Raw genomic sequence first — 18,989 nt, forward strand, 5'->3', positions numbered from 1 at the left:
AAACTGACAGAGGGGAGATTTAGATTCAGTATCAGGAAAAAAAATCTTCATTATGATGGTGGTGAGACACTGGAATAGGCTGCCCAGAGAATTTGTAGATGCCCCATCCCTTGGCAGTGCTCAGGGACAAGCTGGATGAGGCTTTGAGCAACCTGGTCTAGTGGAAGGTGTCCCTGCCCATGGCAGCGGGGTGGAACTGTATGAGCTTTAAGGTCTCTTCCAACTCTAAACCATTGTATGATTCTGTGGTAATACCCTTAGCTGCACATGTGCATGCCAAAAAGGAAAGCTCTACACCAACTTCTCCATCTGTGTGTTCTGTCTTACAGCACCTGAGAATTCAGTGCACATCTGGCCGGAGGGCACCATAGCCCAAAAACAGATCAGTGCAGCAGCCAGAACAACTTTCCACTCCAGCTCAAGTTCCTGATCCTATTTAACTCCACAGCTCTGAAAGAAAGCAATTATGCCATCCCTTTGAATTTTCAGATGTTGAAGGTCAAGATTTAAAGCAGTAAAGCAAGACCTATTTCAATTCAAATATTTAAGTATTCCATATAAAATTTGCCTATTCTTAATACAAACTTACTCCCTTCCCTTGACTTTTTCTGTCTTTCACTGTGTCCCTTCAGTGAACCAGGAATTCTTCAGTTCAATTCTCACTCTGGTCAACTCTTCATGTGAGCAACGAAATACTGAAATGGAAATCAGGCAAGGGAGAATCACCTAGATACAAAATTCATATAAATTTAGGAGAAATCATTACATGTGCCTATTATGGGATACCACAGGTTCAGCCAAACATTTATTTCACTTTGATGACTGTCTGAATCTTCTACGGGCCTGTTTTCCACTTCTGAAAGGCTTATGAGGGGCAAGTTTGTGGTTTTATGTGAGAAGATCACAAAAGATAAATTAGAATTTCTTATAAACAAAGCATGATTTTTTTCCACAGAGTCTAATTTAAGCATTCATGTCGAAGGCGAAGTTGTAGTTACTTCTTATTTTGGAAGGAACAGTGGCAGATTAATGTATCAAAATGGCTAGGTTTTTTTGCGCTTGAAGTTTTATCGTTTATGGGTAATAATTAGCTAGCTTTGCTTTCAGAAATTATTAGCACCAACTTCTTCACTTCCCTTAGTGGGAGTCACAGATGATCAATAACGATGAAAACAAGACCCCTCCCTTATCTAAGTATCAAGCATCAACCATCTTTTGAAATTTCCTTTGAATATCTTCTGTTCATCTCATTCCAAAAGCCTTAGACAAACCAAAATTAAATTAAACCACTCTGTTCTATTTCTACCTACAATAACATACAGATTCTACGCTAACCTAGCTATATGGAAGTGATGTGCCTACAACCAAGTTTGATTCGCTAACTGGTATCTAGAAACACCTTCAAAACACTGTGGTTGAAGTAAAATGTAGCAGATGTTAAAATCTCCACTTCCTACTTAATAATGTTCAAATTTTCCATCCAAAAATGTAAATTAGTCTGTCGGATTAGTGGCAGTGTCCTGCCTTTCCGTGACTCCCCTCAGCTTCACTCCTGTGAAATAATGAACCCGTTGACCCCTCAAAAAAAGATGTGTAAGAGAATTTTGTTAAGATTTGGCCCCAGTATACAAAACTCAGCTCCCCTCAAAAGCCTCTTTATATGATTTGGCTTTGTCTGAGTAATTCCTTTATAGATGAGTACATACGCACTCACAGATGCAAGTCAAAATCAAACAAACTCCTTTGCCGTAAATAAGGGAAAAAATAATCCCTGTAATTTCTAGTTTTGAATTCTCTTGAGGTGCTCAGATACATTAGTGGCACCAACACAGGAAGTGGGGTAAGTGTAGCACTTCTCACTGGTCTGGCCAAGTCCTAATTTGGCCAATACAATTTTCACTTTATGCAGCTGCAGTAAGTTACTCCAAGCCTGGTTTCATGTTAGTAGGGGGTGAAGAGCTCACACACTGCCCAGAGCACAGGACTCTAAGGACTACCACCCTCCCCCTGCCCTTAATTATTGAATCCAGTCCCTAACCTTGAAGACTGTTCATTCATTCCTTGCAAAAAACTACCTCCATCTGGAAGTGTTTACAGGTCTACAGTACTCTTGTTGGAAGCCCATTAGATCCCAGTTACCAAGAGCTTTTAAGTCTTTCTGGGCAGAAGGAGCAAAAGCTCTTTACTCAATGTTTTCAATATTCTGTGTTTGTGTCCTTGTCAAACTGAATGACAGCTACAATCTGACAAAACCAACCAATTCTTAAGTCGAACTCCTAGACCAGATGAAGCAAGAATAACAATGCACACTCATCATCACTTCACTGTGAGAGTTACTTGCCACATCTCAAATGGTAACACTTAATCAGGATAGTATATAATGCATTAATGCAGCCTGACTTCTAGTGCCAAAGGCTTCACAGATTTAGTTGCCAACACTAGCTAGGCAAGACCAAAAAGGCTGACAAGTGGGAGTTTTACTGATTTTTTTTTTTTTTTCACAGCTTCATTACTGTCTGTCTGTACAATAAATGCGACATGACACCTCATCTGTAACATAAGGATAATTTCTTAAATACATTTGCAGAATAACCAAATAATCATGAAACAGTAAAACACCAGAATCAAGGTTCAAAGATTAACCTCTCATACGCTACAATTTAAGGATCATCTCTGGAAAGAAAAATACCTCCAGAGATGAAACTAATGAGGGCAAAACCTTTACAAATAACAAGTATAGAAATTTTTTGAACAGTCTTACTTGTAGTTTTTCTCCCAGAACTTGATCGGTCTTGCGTATGATGCGATAAAGATGACACTGCCAAGAAATGGACTCAGCGGTGTAGAAAAGACTGAGGTGGCCAGGGTTTGAAAAAAAAGCATAGCAGAGTCTGAAAACTGCAAGTTAAGGTAACAGAAATTATTTAGTTATACATTTAAACCACTATTGAGGCAGCTCTTTGAACCGCTTTTGTGCTTTTGTTCTTATTTACACACCAAAGAGGTGGTAAGGTAAGGAAGGAAAAGGCAAGCAGTGCCAAATAGCCAATTATCAACATGTAATAGGTGGCTTTCAATGCTACACAGCTATAATGGAGGTGACATGTCTGAACAGAATATGTTATTAACTGGCTGACCCTGTCTAATCTTTGCCTGAGGACAGATCCTGAGCGTGGGCAGAGCAGTAAATGCCCTTTTCCCACTGCCTAGTGTACCTTCTGTAACACAAAGCACCTTTCCAGAGCCTGACACCAAGCTGAAAGGAAAGCCCTCCCCCAGATAGCACTTTCTTGGAAATTCTTTGTTCTCTGCACTGGAGTCTGGCTCCTAGAGTGTCTGGTATTCTGTTCTGTGAGTTTCTGCTTACTTTGGAATAACCTAGTATGTGGAGAAACAACTATGCCTCTATAATCCAGCCTGCTGGCTTAAAAGCATGCTTTCATGTTAATTCTTACTGACAAATTAATATTCCATGCTGACTGAAAAGTAAAAAATATTAAGCATTTCACATGCTTTGAAATACATACGAAATGAGAAGGTGAGGAGAGGGAAATGGTAAGTACCACACATAAACATCATAATGAATGCCTGAATCCATAGCTTACTTTAAAGTCATTATTTCAGATGGCTGGAAAGCAAGTTAGGAGATGGATAAGGGTATTGAAAAAGATACAAATTAAAGGAACATGATTAAAACAACCTGAGTAAATGAAATGCTAGGCTTTAATTCTTCATTAATTCAAACCATGCTTATGAAAGTTCAGGAAAAAGGTTTCCAAAATGGCATAAGAGACCAGTTGTCCTTCCTTACACCTCTCTTGGGAGGAAGGTGCTAAGTAAGGATGCTATCAACTGAAGTAATTGAAGTGACGGAGCCACTATTGAAGTACAGCAATCAAGTGCAACTCCAACTAAAAGTAAGGTAAAATCACCCAGTAACAATAGTCTTTTAGCCTACCCTCACAAGAAATATCCCTTTATGTGTCCCACATAAAGTCTCTCTCGACTTTACAAAAACCATTTTAAACACATGCAGCACATTGTGGTACCATATTTCTATTAAAAGGCTCGCTAGCCATGCTTTCAAAGCAACCTGTGAATATTTGCTAAAATACCTCCTCAAATCACTCAAACTTTTTAAAAGAAAGTGGCCTGGAAGGGTGTCTTTGTGCATTACCGAGACTGGAAAATGAGCTGCCCTCTGAGTCTGAAGTTCAAAAAGCAACAGAGAGCACAGAGCATCAAAAAAGTTCAACTGTCACATTACACTGTAGTCATAACCAGCATTGGCTGTGAAAGAGTAACAAGCATTTGCAAGTGTCAGATAAGGAAAGGAAGCATGGGAACTGAAGAGACGAAAAGAGAACAAGGAGGACAGATAGGGACAGCAAATCATGTTTTCTAAAGTGAGCTCTAATGTCATGTTTGATTTAAAAATTGCCACCATGATAAGTCATTTATGACTCCGCTGTGAAGTGTTCGTGTCTAAGACATAATCAGTAGCAACAGTTTTATTTTTGCTGAAAGACATAATGCTCTACTAAATGCACATTGGAAGGCATTTTCCATCTGACTTGTGAAGAGTGATTTTTAACTGTTTCATATATGTAAATGTGTCATGAGAGCGACTAACAGCACCTGTCTCCCTTACATACAGTTGATAAGTACAGTGGGCAATTATCTGTCATCAGGGGGGTTTTATTTGATAGCATCCAATTTGCCTTTATTAGGCAATTAAAAAAAAAAGCCTTTTTACACCAATACTTTAATTATGTCTAAATAAAAAATATTAAATTACCACCAAAACCTAACAGGCCTACTTCCTTACTCTATGTCACAAGCCAGGTTTCCTGTTTCTGAAGGACTGCCTTAGTGTTGATGGACATACGTTGTTACTGATAAAACAGAATGGCGGTGTTAAAAAGAAGAATGCTTCTCAGCACCACAGTAAAAAATGTACACTGAAATCCTAAAATCCAGTTGCTTCTGAAACAGAATAAAAAACTAGGACAGTTGCAACAGAAATTGGCTCACTGAAATGAATTTGTACCCGAGATACCAAGTAGAAGCAACTGAGAAAGTAACTTTTTAGAGCTCTGTCAGCCATATGTCCTGCACTTTACAGAACCAGCTTCTGCATACATAGAAGTCCACCCAAGTTGGAGCTAATTTATCAATCACAAAGTTTCTTTCTGGATGCATCCAAAGTCGGTGCTGAGGGCTGTGGTTGGGTGGGAAGTGAGAAGGCATAAACAGACCAGTTTGAGTCAGAGTTCAGTTTCCCAGTTTCAGATCCCATGCAGCCAAGACAGAGAGAAAACTATTTCTCAGGAGATGCTCCAAGCCTTTTCACATTTGAGAGTAAATTATCTAGGAATTTCACACCTTGTTCAAACACTGTAAATCAATTACAAACATGAAGAGGAATTTAAGAATAAAGAAAAACAAATTTATAAAGGATATGAGGTATTGCAAAGAGCTGGGCAAAAACATGGAACGACGACCCCCAGGCAATCTGCCAGGGTGCAATGTATGTCATGATGAACTGCAACTTCTGCAGTAGGTCCCACAGCTGGAAAACCAAAAAGACAAGAGTAACACATGGTGATTTTTTTAGGCACTGATAAAGTTTCAACACTCATGGCTGAAAGTGACACTTTTTAGAACTGTGCCCTAGAATGAATGCAAGATAAATAGATAAATTATATCATATCATTAGCTTTCAAGGCAATTAAGGCATTACTTCACCAAAGGCACCAAAGTACGTTCTTCATTTGAAATTCAAACTTGCAATAAAGTACATTTTTAACCACCATTCTGAGGTAGCTCCCACATTACCTTTCTTCAAAACTATGTCTGCTTTAATTATAAAGTGGGAAAACAGGTTCTGATATTCACTGCATCTATCATACCACCCGTCAGAAGGTTAGAGGAGAAGACTCCAGCAGGAAGTGGATATTGTGAACAGATGAAGCTCTGTGTGGCTCTGCATGCACAAATCAGACATTTTTCAAGAACACAACGTATTAATTTATTGAATCGATGGGACAAACCATCACTACGTAAGCATTTGTTTGGCATTAAACATGAATTGTAGCTGCATTTTCAAGATCAAATCTATCCTACCATGAAAACTTTGTATTAATATGAATTTTTATTGTTGTGCAGGACAAATTGAAACACACACACTGAATTTGCTTCTGTTTCCTGTAAAATATGCTTGGTCCTGCAACTAGCAGTTTCTGATTGAAGAATGATGTGTACTTATTCCCTAGGATATATTTTTTTTTTCGGCCAGCTCTGTTGGCATCAGGTCAAAACAGATCTTATGTCTTGTCGGCATTGGGCCGTCAGATTCTTATTGCAGAGTAGGCTCCTGACAAAGTGTCAGGAAAGATTTGGCCGTCAATAGGCATTAGTGCTAAACACACATAACAAGTCGACAGTGAAACAGGAGTACATGCAATATTTTGTGCTCATACAGCAAAAGTATGTTTCATTTCTTACAGTAAATTTTCAATTGAGTGAACAAAAACAAAGACATTGCCAACATCCTGATAGACACTGAGGCTACATTAACACATATATAAAATGCTTCCAGGGAATGTTCCTGGGCACTGGTATTGTGCATGTTGCTAAACTGTTAGAAAGGGCCCTGGGAAGGTTTTGGTCTAGCTCAGCACACACTCTTCCAAACAATCCCCAGGTATCCTCTTGAGTGAAAACCCTCCATGATCTGTTTCCAGATGGCAGTTCCATACCTCCACCCTGCATACAGACTGGGAGAGTTTATTAGCATGGACGCAAGCTTCCCCATGACAGCTGGCCTCAAGAATAGAGCATGGTTCTAGGCACACTTCATTTAGTAGTATTCTGGTAGTCAGAGAGGATGCACCTTCGCTGGCTAACTCATTTCATCTGTCTTTAAGTTACCAGCCCAGTTAAGTAACCCAGTTAAGTAACACTTGGTCATCTGTATCCACAATGGCAGTGCACTTAAGATGTTTCATTGACCTTCTCTATGAGATGTTGTAAATAATTGCAAATTAATTGGGAAGGAAGTAAGACTGATTAATAGCATAAATGTGTTTTGGTCTTTGTGCTACCAAATGATCACAGCAGCAGCTGCTAACTCCTGTTTTAAAGAGTGTCACACTAACTCAAATTCCAGCCTTCCAGTCGAGATGCAAACAGCGTTTCACATGCTTTCTGTGCTTTGGCATGACTCAAGTTAGCTGCAATATGCAAAATATGGATTATATTAGATTTTGCACAGGCATACTATTTTAAACCAGCAAAGCCTTGATAAAAAAAAAAAGCCCTTATGATTTAAGGCACGCTCTGGTTACCCCTACCTATGAGAAATACGTATTTTGGCAATTTTGTTTTCTATTACATGCGACTTGAAAACTACAACATTATATAAAGTATGCAAGTAAAATTGAACTGAAACAGAATCGGCTTTTATTTATTTGAACCCTGTTTGGCAGGTTGTGGGGATGCTTTGTTTTGCTTAATTTTGATTTATCTGAAATGTCTGAATAAGCAGCCGTGAGAAAAATTTTATCTGCTAAAATGTTTAAGTGAAGGGCTGAAAAAGCTGATGACTCACATCTGAAACCTCAAAAATTGGAAACTGCAGCACAACCAGCAAAGTTCTGACTGTTACAGATTGAAATCACAAAGCCACAAATCACTCCAGCTGTGCTCAAATATCTGGGTTCATCAAAAGGTTTTCAAACCTCAAATAAAATTCACGTTTTGCATTTGCTAGGAAACCAAATCCATGAGGAAACCCTTCTGGCTTCCTGTTCCATTACACTGTTTTAATCATTCTTTAATATTTACACATTCTTGCTAAACAGGCCATGGAGCCCAGCTTCCCTGTTGCTTCTAACAAGCCCTACTACTTCCACACCCACCACTGCTTGAACTTGATGTTGTTTCTTTCAACATGTGCCTCTTGGCTAATGTTTCTACAAGACAGGCAATGGAGCTCATTTCCATTCACAAAACATAAACGTAAGAAGAACACTCTAATGAATATTTCTTGGGTTTTGGGAGCCTTGTGACAGTGCACCTAAAGGCCTGGAAATGTGTGATTTTCAAACTACTGATTTCATTAAGAGATGTCAAGTGACTCTATTAATTCTCAAATCACTGCTTCCAGGACATGTTTTGTAGAGCATCTTAGGGTAACATGTCGTTAGCATTTTACACATCTAACTATAATTGCTAAAGGTGATGATCTCTCACAACTAAATTATAGAGATTTAGGAAGGGTGGGGACTGGGCTTTAAATTTTCTCCCTTTTATCTTGCCTGAATCATCTGAAAAAAATATTTCTCCTTGTCAGTTTTACCCAATTTACAATATGTTTTCTCCTATATCTGATACAGGAACTCCAGGGAGTCACAAAGCACTTCAGCTTTCCTCACAGAAGGAAACTGAAGCTGCTAAAAATTGCCTTCATAAATAGAAGGAAGCTGATCCTCAGAAACAGTCACTCTCATTTCAACTAGAACAGCATTTCAGTCTTCAATAACTCTAAGACACCAGCTAAAAAGGAAAATCTTCAATTTTGGGTTTTTTTTTGGGGGGGGGGGGGGGGGGGGGGGGGGGCAGAAATTATATAGCATTAGAAAGGGTTAGGAAAGCCAAACCCATCTGGAGTTGAATCCAGTGAGGGAAGTAAAAGGCAACAAGAAGGACTTCTACAATATATCAGCAAAAACAGACTGGGGAAATGCTAAATGGGGCAGAGGACCTGGTGACAAAGGGCACCAAGAAGGTGGAGGCACTCAATGCCTTCTTTGTCTTGGTCCTTACTGTACAGCCTTCAGGAACTGTAAGCTCGTAAGACCTGTGGGAAAGCATGGAGAAATGAAGACACCCTAAGTAGTGAAGAATTAATTAGGGGTACATTTAAACAAACTCGACAAAAACACTACCATGGGACCTGCATGGGACTTCTCAGTCCTTCTGTGGTCCTGTGAAATACACGACTTATCCTCAGTGAAGTTTTGTTTGAATGAGGGCGATTAACTTGTTCCTGAGGCTGTGAGGGATAATTTTTACCAAACAGTGCTAGATACAAAAAGGAAACCTTCCCATCTAAAGTGAAAGTAGGAAACAAAACCTGAAGCACAACTGCACTTTTAACCCTTTCTAACAACTTCTTTAAACATGTATAAAAGCTGAGGTCTTCTACATCCCAGTTTAGGATGATTTATAAAAGAATATTTTTATTAAGCCTTCTTAGATCTTCCATGTTTTCTAGAGTTCACTAAGCAGAAAAAAATATATATTATTTAGGGGACATAAAGTTCGGATTTTCCTAGATATCTTTACTCATGTGACAGTTTTGCACAGTAAAGAGGTTTTAAGTCTTTGATAAAGAATTTAAATTATCAGGATATTCAGTGAATTTAAACCAGCATCTTCCCACTACTGTCAAGTTGAAGAGCAGAACATGCATCCATCTTTCATATTTATTTTATGTGGATGCACACATTTTATCATCTTAATCATGCTTAAGTCTGAGTTCTGAAGCCTTTACATACCTCTGGCACATAAGCTAGGATTCTATATGTCTATAAGTAAAACAAAGGCAACAACTTATCTTTAAAGGTCAAATTTAAATAACATTACAAAGTAGAAGTTAATGGAAATTAGTTAACATACATAAAGAAAGAAGATTTTGGGAGTCTGAAACATCATTAAAATGTGATGTCCTTTTCTCAGTTTGGAAGATTTCAATAAAGTAGGCAGAGATTAACATCTGAACTTAAATTACACTGAATGCAAGATGGAGACAACACAACGCTTTCAGCTTTTGGCAGCCTTTCTATCCTTTTAGGATCTGTTGGGACTCTGTGTGGGCAGACTCCTTGGCAATACTAGGACTAAATAATGCATAAACATTAACATTTTCTTGCAAAGCTTGAATTTCACTGTGTTTTAAAAAACTGGATGCAGAAATTGGTTTTAAACAAAAATAACTGTCATATACATATGGCTATATGCTCTGTGTGTAACACAAAATTGAGAGATTAAAAAAATTAAATCCGGAAAGCAATTATTTCCTGCTTTGAACATTTATTTCTTTATATTTCCATTCAGATCCTGAGAACTTGAGATAGATTTGAACTCAAGGCTCTCAGATACTAGAGAGTATTTAATTTTTTCATGTTAAGCTAATTCTGGTCAATTGGTAGCTCCAAGTTTTGGAAGTAAATTCTAATAGCTTCTGGCAAATTTTTTTTCTTTTTTTGCGTGTCAATAAAAATTAAGATACATCAGAGGAAAATTTGTGAGCATGTGTTTATGGATATGAAATTAAACGTAAGTGGAACAATTTTATTCCAGTTCATGGTTTTGCTTTGCAAATCATTAACTTTCTGGTCTTTATTTAATATCGTTTAAAACAAGCTTCACTTATAAGATCCTATGAAACAAAGTTTACTGGAAATATTAAAGGTTTTTAAAGTTTGTGCCTTAAGTCATTGTGACATTCTATTGGTGTATTTGAACAGCATTGTGTTTGAATCTACAAGAAATACTTTCCAGGCTGCCTTTATTTGCACCTGCTTACAGACATTTGAAGCCTTTATATTGTGGGATTTCAAGATCATTGTCTAATGCAACACATACAAGAGGATCAAAATATAATCAGTCCAAGGCTCCGATGAAACCTCTGAGGAATATATTCCTGAAACACAATGTCCAGCGCTTAACATTGACAGTGTACAAAATGTGAATGGTTTAAACAGTTTGAGTAACAAGCCTCAGAAGCCTTACATTTGAAGTTAAATGTTAACCATCAGCCAGAAGTAAGTATGATGAGGATTATGACAATAAGACAATGATAAAACCTAACAGTCCTGGATCTGCTCATGGCAAATGCTGCTTCTTCCTACACTGACAGCTGACAGCAAGATTCAAGGGAAAGAGCCTGTGGTATAGTAAGAAGCCATCTCCCATATCTCCCAAAGTGGTCAAAAAGGACAAGATCAAAGCTATTCAGCTTAATTTGCAGAGGGCCAGACAACTGAAATAAATCAGATGATCCAGCCTCTTCAGTGAAGCCTTCATAGGCATGGCTCCTGCCAAAGCTGCATCTCCCCAGAAATCTTTACTAAAGGCAGAGATAAAAAATGAGCAGAGCAAGTTGCATGCTGAGCTGCCAGATAGTCAGGATTTCTCTTTCAGTGCCTGCATCAACAGATACAGAATGCACCTCTATCAGCATGAATGTACATGAGTACAGTCCTCAGTGTGTAGAGAACAAGACTGAACCAGGGAGTGGGTGTATATCTCCCTGCACCCAAGTGCATTTGTCTGTTCTAAAGGAAAAACATAAAAAAAGAGAGATAGAAAATGCAATTTGGGAATAGCGTCAGGAATGAAGTCTGGCAAAGAGGTCAGTGACAGAAGGCTGAATGAAAAATCAATTAAACCATTTCTCCAATATTAAAAGGAAACATGAACTGTACAGAGCTCAAGAGAGTTAAAGAGTCTATGGAAAATACCACTGGGATTATCCTGTCAAATATCAGATGTAGCCTTGGGTATTTTACTTAGCAGAAAGTGTCTTAACAGGGCTTATACGCCAGATATCAAAAGTTGAGGAAACAGCTGTGAGCCAAGAGGTTGCAGCTGATTAAGACACTGGATTTCAGTATGCAAGAATAGCAAGAAATGGATTAAAATATGAATTACAGACTTGGTGCCAGAAGCTTTGAAGCGAAACATCAGATTAATGGAGGATGAAAAATCAGAAGGGGAAAAAAAAGAGTGAGGCTTTTGACTTCTCTGTAGCACCTACATCAATCAATGGGACATGCCAACTAACCAAGAGTTTTATTGCCACAAAGGCAATAACAAGATCCGATAGGTTAATTACTTGACTTCAACAAAGCACCAAGAAGGTCAAGCACTTGGTAGTACTTTCTCATAAAATGAAGGAAAACAAGACGACATGCATAATTTCTTTCCTGCCCAAGGGACTGTGTGTGGATATTGAAAGTTAAGCCTGACCAGCACAGGTCTGGCAACTTGTTACAAACTGGCTGTCTTAGCTGGAGTTACTCTGTCATGAAGTTCATCTTTCATAAATGTGTGATACTGGATATTGTGGCAGAAAGAAGTATGCAGAAAGAGAAAAATTCCTATAAAAAGAGAAAAAATGCAGATTCCTTATTAACTGGAAAATGTATTCTGGGAAAGAAGGAAAAAAATCCAACAAGGAAATTGTATTCTTAAGTGAGCTCAGCAGGGGTAAGAGTACTTAGGCAAATGAATTCAGTGTTAATGAAGGCAAAGTTAACAAGCTCTGGTTCTTTGATTATTTTGCCTTATGCATGAAGACAAATTCAGAATCCTCAGAGGACTTGTCTATAAGAAAATATAAGGTGATTTTATATTTTAGTATTGCTAATTAGTTCATCCACACACACAGATTAAGAGGCCATTAATCTGCTTGCCAGTAACATACAAGAAACTGAAAGAGATAAGAAGTTGTAGTCCTATACATTAGAGGGTTAATGACACTGAGTCTTATCATTCCCGCTCAATCTGTGTAGTAGATGAGTGTGTAAACTAGGGGTGGCACTTTCTTTAGGGTTTAAAGGAAGCTATAGAGATTTGTCAAAAAAAAACCCAAACATACTCTAAAGTACATGTATTTCTCAGTTGTGCTCTACAAATGAGAGTTGCTGGTAAAAGAGACAGTTTACTGCAGTTTGGCATATGGGAATCCTCAGTTGCTGTTGGTTGCTTCCAGTAGTGAGTAGACTGGCAAATAACAAAAAACTCCACTATTTTTCTCTTTTCTTTGTAGTAGCCAAGAGCATACTACAACCAGAAGCATCCACAATCACACTACTGAGGGGTTTTTGCTGTCTTTGCTCCTTCAGCTAAACATCAGCTCCACTTGAGATTCCAAAGCAATTCAGGGAGACACTGACCACTGCTCACAAGCAAGATTTAGAGGATTACCATTGCACTGGATGAAATAAAACTCCACATCTTTAAGAGTAAACACAACAAAAGAGCTGTGGACAAGACTTGCTCTTAGCATCTTTGTTAATATCTCAGCCCGTTCTAAACTGATACCTTGCTGTTTGAAAGATTTTCATTGGTTTTTACTTCAAACTTAACAATATCTGTTTATTTGTGACTTGAACGGTTGTTACTCCATACATCCTTTAAAAGCAGCTCGCACATCTTGCAAGGAGGGCAGTGCTGGGTACATTCTTTTTTGTTTGTTTTGGGATTTGCTTGGTTGGTTTGGGTTTTTATTTGGGTTTTTTTTGTTTTATCACACTGAAGAAAGGTGGACTTGATGAGATATAACATGCATTTAACCACCCATATGTTGTGTGCTTTAGTTCTTCTTCAGTTAAATATTGTCGGTAGACATCAGAAGGGTGGAAGAAAGGCCTGCCTTTCATCATTCCCAACAGTTGATTCAAATGGGTTAATATTCCCACATTTTTTTACCCTATTACAGAAAAAGTCACAGAGATTGTCCTACTATTAGAAATCTAGGAAGAAATCTCCTGTTTTATATTCCATCTTTGCTATGCCTATGAAGAATATATTCTCAGTTATTTGTGGTTTTCCATTTTCCACTACTATGAACATTCTTATTAACCTTTGCACTGACATCATCTACTAAAAAGTCCAGGGAGAACAACTGGCTCATTGGAAAAGTTTATACAGAGTCATACAGACCAAGAAGACTTTCTTGATTATCCGGTTTGACTTCCTACAGAGCAAACATCAGAGCATTATACCCTCAATTTTTGAATAAGCAACCACATTTTTTAAAAGACCATTCAGCTTTGATTTAAAGTATATAGACAACAGGAGGTTTGGAAAGAAGAATCCCAGGCTGTAGCCAAGGGCACAAACTGGGCAAGTTACACGGAAAATTTTAGCATAAGAAAGATGGAGAAGTCCTGTTCCACTTGAATTGAAAGCTGCAATCATTCTTAAAACAAGAAAGACTTTCCTAACTGTTTATCTTGCTCTCTTAGCAAGGCAATCTAAAAGATAAAACAGCCCACTGTGCATGTGCCTAATCAACTTTTAGCACTGTTTTCATGCTCCATAACGTGTCAAAATGTAAACAGCTAATGATTTTTTAAAAAAGGAGTTAATTAACTGATGCATTAATAAGTCCTATGCTGTTAAAAAGACAAAAAAATTCCAGGTTGATTAAATAAAATCCTCAGGAATAGAACTGAACTCTCTTGTTCTCTGTGAGAGTGTGGGTGACATGGCTATTTACAAAGAGAGATAAAAATCAGTGAGCAGCAATTTGGACTTCCATGCCTCAACTTGTTCAGGGAGGTTCTGATTTAACTAAAATACATTAAATCAATAGCACAATGGGGAAAATGAGGCAAACACAATCAGTGAGATGTTCAGAAATATTCTACCCAACATTATTAGCAAAGTTTTATTCAACGTAATCTGCTTCAAGAGTCACCGGTGCAGTTACGAATGTCTGTTGAATTTAGATGCCTTCTTCCCCAGTGCCTGGCAGAAGAAAATAAATGCTTACTACCACAGTGCTTTGAGAGCATGCTAATATTCTTTCATGGGGTAACCATGCTTAAAAATTACCATCAGTATGACTAAGGCACAGTACTTCTATTGTACCTCAATTCAGAAGGTAGTAAATTGACATTTCCAATGAGTAAGCAGAAATCAGCCATGACTGTAGTAAGTTCTGCACAGCCAAAGGTGATGGTAACAGAGACTATTTCAGTTTGTTTTTTTCTTTCTTTTTAAATAGTTGTGAACACAAAAATAACTGAACTACAGATGAACAGAATCTGTGAAGACCCATACAGCTTTTTACCTATAAAGGAACAGAGCTGGATGCAGCTTGTTTAGGGCCTATAGTATGGAATAAACAGGTCATCTTTATCATCAAGTGACCATACCCTTTACTAAAGTTCCACAGTATTGAGCTACTTAAAGCTCAGACCTTAATTAAGGTAAAAGAAAACTTAATGCCCTTTATGATTTGAAATTAATAGGACTTCAACTGCTATCATCTGCAATGCTGTTTTTCAGATTGGCTTTAACTATCATTGTGTAACTGCATGTGCTTTTGTAATATAAGGAACTCAACCATTTGAATTCAATTCTTTTTTTTTAAATGAAATACGAAGAAGTCCACTTGATGAACTAATGACCTACAAAATTTCAAATATTATCAGATATGAAGAAGTTGACAGATCAGTGCTAAAACTACATTTTTAAAATGTGACTATAGTGCAAGCTTTTAGTCTAGTACAGTAGTAATTATCCTAGCAAACATCTCTGCTTAATTTGGTATGCATCTTTCATTTATCTCATTCTTATTGCTACCACTATTCTTTCTACTGTAAACAGTAGCTTCAAACTGATCAAGCAAATTCCCCCCAAACCCTGCTGAAAGCCTTTAAAGCACTCTCTTCCAAAACCAGTCAATAATTCACACCAGTCTTTTGTGACATGGTCACAAGGTCAACGTTTTCAAAAGAAATAATGAAACTTTCAATTCTGGTGAGCTAATTTTTTGATCCCGTAAAGAGGTTTTTGGAGAATGAGTTTTAGGCCTAAATAAGCCATTATCCAGACATGGGGTGTTGACTGATACGCATCACTGACACTCTTATCTGGAGATAGAAATCCACCCCCTACACAGTAATACAACAAATACTGAAAACTGACATAATGTTACCTCTTCATCCCTTTCACTGCTCGTCTTTCACTCCAGTGTAAGAAGCTTAAAAAATAAACCTTATTTTAGGATCAAAGAGCATGAGGCAGGGGTCCTTTCTAAAGCAGGGCTTTGTATCATCTCCTTTTCTTCTGCCCTCCCTCCCCAGTACTTGATGCCTCACCCCAGCAGACAAAGCAGAGCAACACATCTGAGGGCTGAAGGCTTGAAGCAGGTGAAGCTCCTACTGTAGTGTGGTCCAAGAGTTCAAGGAAAGAGCCCAAGTTCCCCAAATTGCTACTCCTCCCTTACAGCAGCACAGAAATAAACTGGGAAAAGCGTATTTCTTCTTCACTCTCTGCCTGAATGACTGGAACTCCCAACATAACACCAATTAACTTGTCCTTTCCTTAGGAAGCCTGAAACTTCCAGGTGGGCATGAACAGCAGTGTGAGCCGATGCTCCTTGCGTAGAAGGGCTAAATATCTCCATGCGCATTATTGGGCATCTCCACAGAACATGCAGCAGTCATTGTGGAACCATACCTCTCACCTCTCAGAAATGAAGTGGTGCTAGCTGGATCATACTCACACATATGGTAGGAATATTTTAGAAAAAGAAACCAAGCAAACAGGCCTGACCAATGGGGAAAAAAAAGGAAAAAAGTAAATACAGCAACAAAACCACCTCAACAGAATTACCCCTGGGCAAATTGGATGATATGTTATGGAAATCAGGGACCACCAAGTTTAAAAACAAAACAAAATATAAAAAGCTGGTAAAGGCTTTAGGCAAGTCTGCAATACTTTCTCATGTTTTATCAAGGTATGAGTTAAGACTGTTTCTTTCACTGAAACTGTCTCCTTTCACTGAAGACAGAATCTGGTCTGACTGAGGAATAAAGGTTTGGGTTTGTTTTATTTTTTTAAGTTAATTCAACTAGAGGTCACTTGAAGAGTTAACAATGTTAAAGAGTGGAAGGAGGTCTGAGGTTAAGGGTAAGGGCAGCATCACAAGGATAACAGACTTTAAATAGGAAAAAGAAATGTTAAGGCTGACATTAGGAAAACATTTATTATCATGAGGATGATTAGATAATGGAATAATTTCCCAAAGGAAGTTGTTGACTCAACCACTAGAAGCATTCAAAGGAAACCTAGATAAAAACACCAAGCGATTGATCTGGAGAGCAGCCCTGCACTAATGACCAAAGAGGCTCTTTCCAACTCGTTGAGGATTTTCCTCTTGAGAGCAAGAATTCCAAACTTTCTATAGCAACATGTGAACAAAAAGTAAATGCAAAACATTGAACAAAGCCAGCGACGACACTTAACTGGAGCCTTGTTTTCAGTTTACACATTTTCTTCTCCATAGTACCAATAATCTGTGTCTATATATGCATTCACTGCTTCTAAAAAAAAAATCCTGCCACGCACTGATCAGCACAATGACACTAAGAAGATAAGTAAAGCTACGAAATAAAGCTATAGGAGCTATAAAACTTGCCTTATGAAACACAATGGACATCATGAAGAAATCCAGTAAGAAATTTTCTGAAATGTCTCTGTAGTCAAAGCGGAAGAAAATTACAGTAAAGCTCAAAGTAACAAATTGATTAATAGGATTACAGAATGAGGAGCGGAGGAGTTTCATCCCAGCAACTGTTATCAGGATAATATCACAGCTGTAAGAAAGGCAGAAAGAAAAACCTAATCAAATCAAAGGCATAAACCACTAAATTATGAAGCTCTTAAATACAAATACCAGATGTGTTTTATATTGTCATGTGTATCTAAATCTGCACATCTTATTGATTTGATATTAATCCTATGTTCTTTTAATAATTCCATTTATTTTACCCATGTGTAACCTCATGCTTTTCCTTTAAAATTTTCACACACTGGTAATCTGAAATGAAGAAATAACTATACTGAAAAGAGTAGCATTGACTATTAAAAGCCAAGAATCTAGAAAGAATATTTTTATATAGCTCTTAGCATAAATCTTCAATGATTTCCATGTGGGAAGTATTTTGGCACTTCCATTAATACTTTACTGTAATTTGAAAAAAGTATCTTGAACTCCAGTTTTTTTTTATTACTAGGAATTCCACTTGATGACAGAATTTTTAACTATTCTCCTAATTTCATTACACAAAATGACAAAATTCTGGATAGAAATATACATAGACATTAAGTGCTTCAAATTCTTACCATTGTTCTTGATCACAAGGTCAACTATATGCAGTAATTCCTTCATCAGATTAAAAGAAAAGGTGTTGAATCTATGTGCTGTAAAATGCATTCAGTCTGTATTTTACTCTCCTTTACTATAGTTCAGAGAGTGAACTTCATCTGACAGCTCTAAACAGTAAGTGACCACACAGAAAATCAAGAAGTCTAATCTTTAAAAATTCAAGGGCTTGCTGCTGTATCTCCAAGAAGATAATGTTCCTCTTTGAACTCTCCAGAAAACCATACAGTTTTCTGTGTAAGAAAATACAATCAGATGAGAAAGAAAGATGAGAAGGAATGTGTTGGCACCCCTTGAATTTAAATAACCACCATATATATCTGAACTCAGAAACCTGAGGCTGTTCACATTTTTTAGTTTTGATTTTAAGAATCTTTACAGAATTGGAAAGATGGTCTTGCTTAGACAGCAATTTTGGTCTCCATTTTATTTAATTGACAATAAAGCCTATTCCAGGAATTAAATCCGAGAAAGATCTCAGACACGCATTTTTCATTTCTAGTCACGTGAGCAGAATGAAAATCCAACCTTGGATCTTTCTCCAGTGCAAATGGAGATTCTGGTTGCAAGCAGGTGACTAAAGCTAGCCTACATGAAATCCTCGGGACAGTGATTTGTCTGAAAATACTGCCCTGTCTTAACTCACCCTGACCTAAGACTGCAGGTGAGGATCCTTTGTCTCCCACCACCTGCTCCAGCACAGCTAAGTGCTTCTGACCATTCCTGCAGGGAACTGAGCCGGCTCTTTTCTTTCGAAAGAGCAGCTGCTACGCTAGACTTCTGCAGCGGCCTATTGGTTAGACTACTTCCCTGGGAAGGAAGGAACCCAAATCCAGTCTGAAGGGATTCAGACTCACATCTCACTCCCCAAGTTACCCTCTACTCCCCCTTCCTTAGATGAACCTGTGCCAAGAAAAGTTAAAAGGTTTTTAGTCAAAGTCAGAACATGAGTCTACATCTCTGTTGATAGGCACTCCCCTGAGATGCAACACAGTACTGGGCTCCAGACCATGAA

At 37.9% G+C, this 18,989-nt stretch overlaps 1 protein-coding gene across 1 annotated transcript in view; it reads right to left on the reverse strand.

The window, feature by feature from the left end:
- The window catches only part of PCNX2 (pecanex 2), a 151,856-nt gene that overhangs the window by 50,951 nt on the left and 81,916 nt on the right, over positions 1 to 18,989 (reverse strand). The window contains exons 21-23 of the mRNA XM_057407050.1: positions 17,228 to 17,405; positions 5,463 to 5,572; positions 2,762 to 2,890 (exon numbers count right to left, since the gene is read on the reverse strand). Coding sequence (XP_057263033.1) covers positions 2,762 to 2,890; positions 5,463 to 5,572; positions 17,228 to 17,405 — 417 coding nt within the window. The remainder of the gene's footprint in view (positions 1 to 2,761; positions 2,891 to 5,462; positions 5,573 to 17,227; positions 17,406 to 18,989) is intronic.

Source organism: Pezoporus wallicus, unplaced genomic scaffold (assembly GCF_028554395.1).
Source record: "Pezoporus wallicus isolate ANWC-B61680 ecotype Strahan unplaced genomic scaffold, APGP_CSIRO_Pwel_v1 scaffold_6362, whole genome shotgun sequence".
Taxonomy (NCBI): Eukaryota; Metazoa; Chordata; class Aves; order Psittaciformes; family Psittacidae; genus Pezoporus; species Pezoporus wallicus.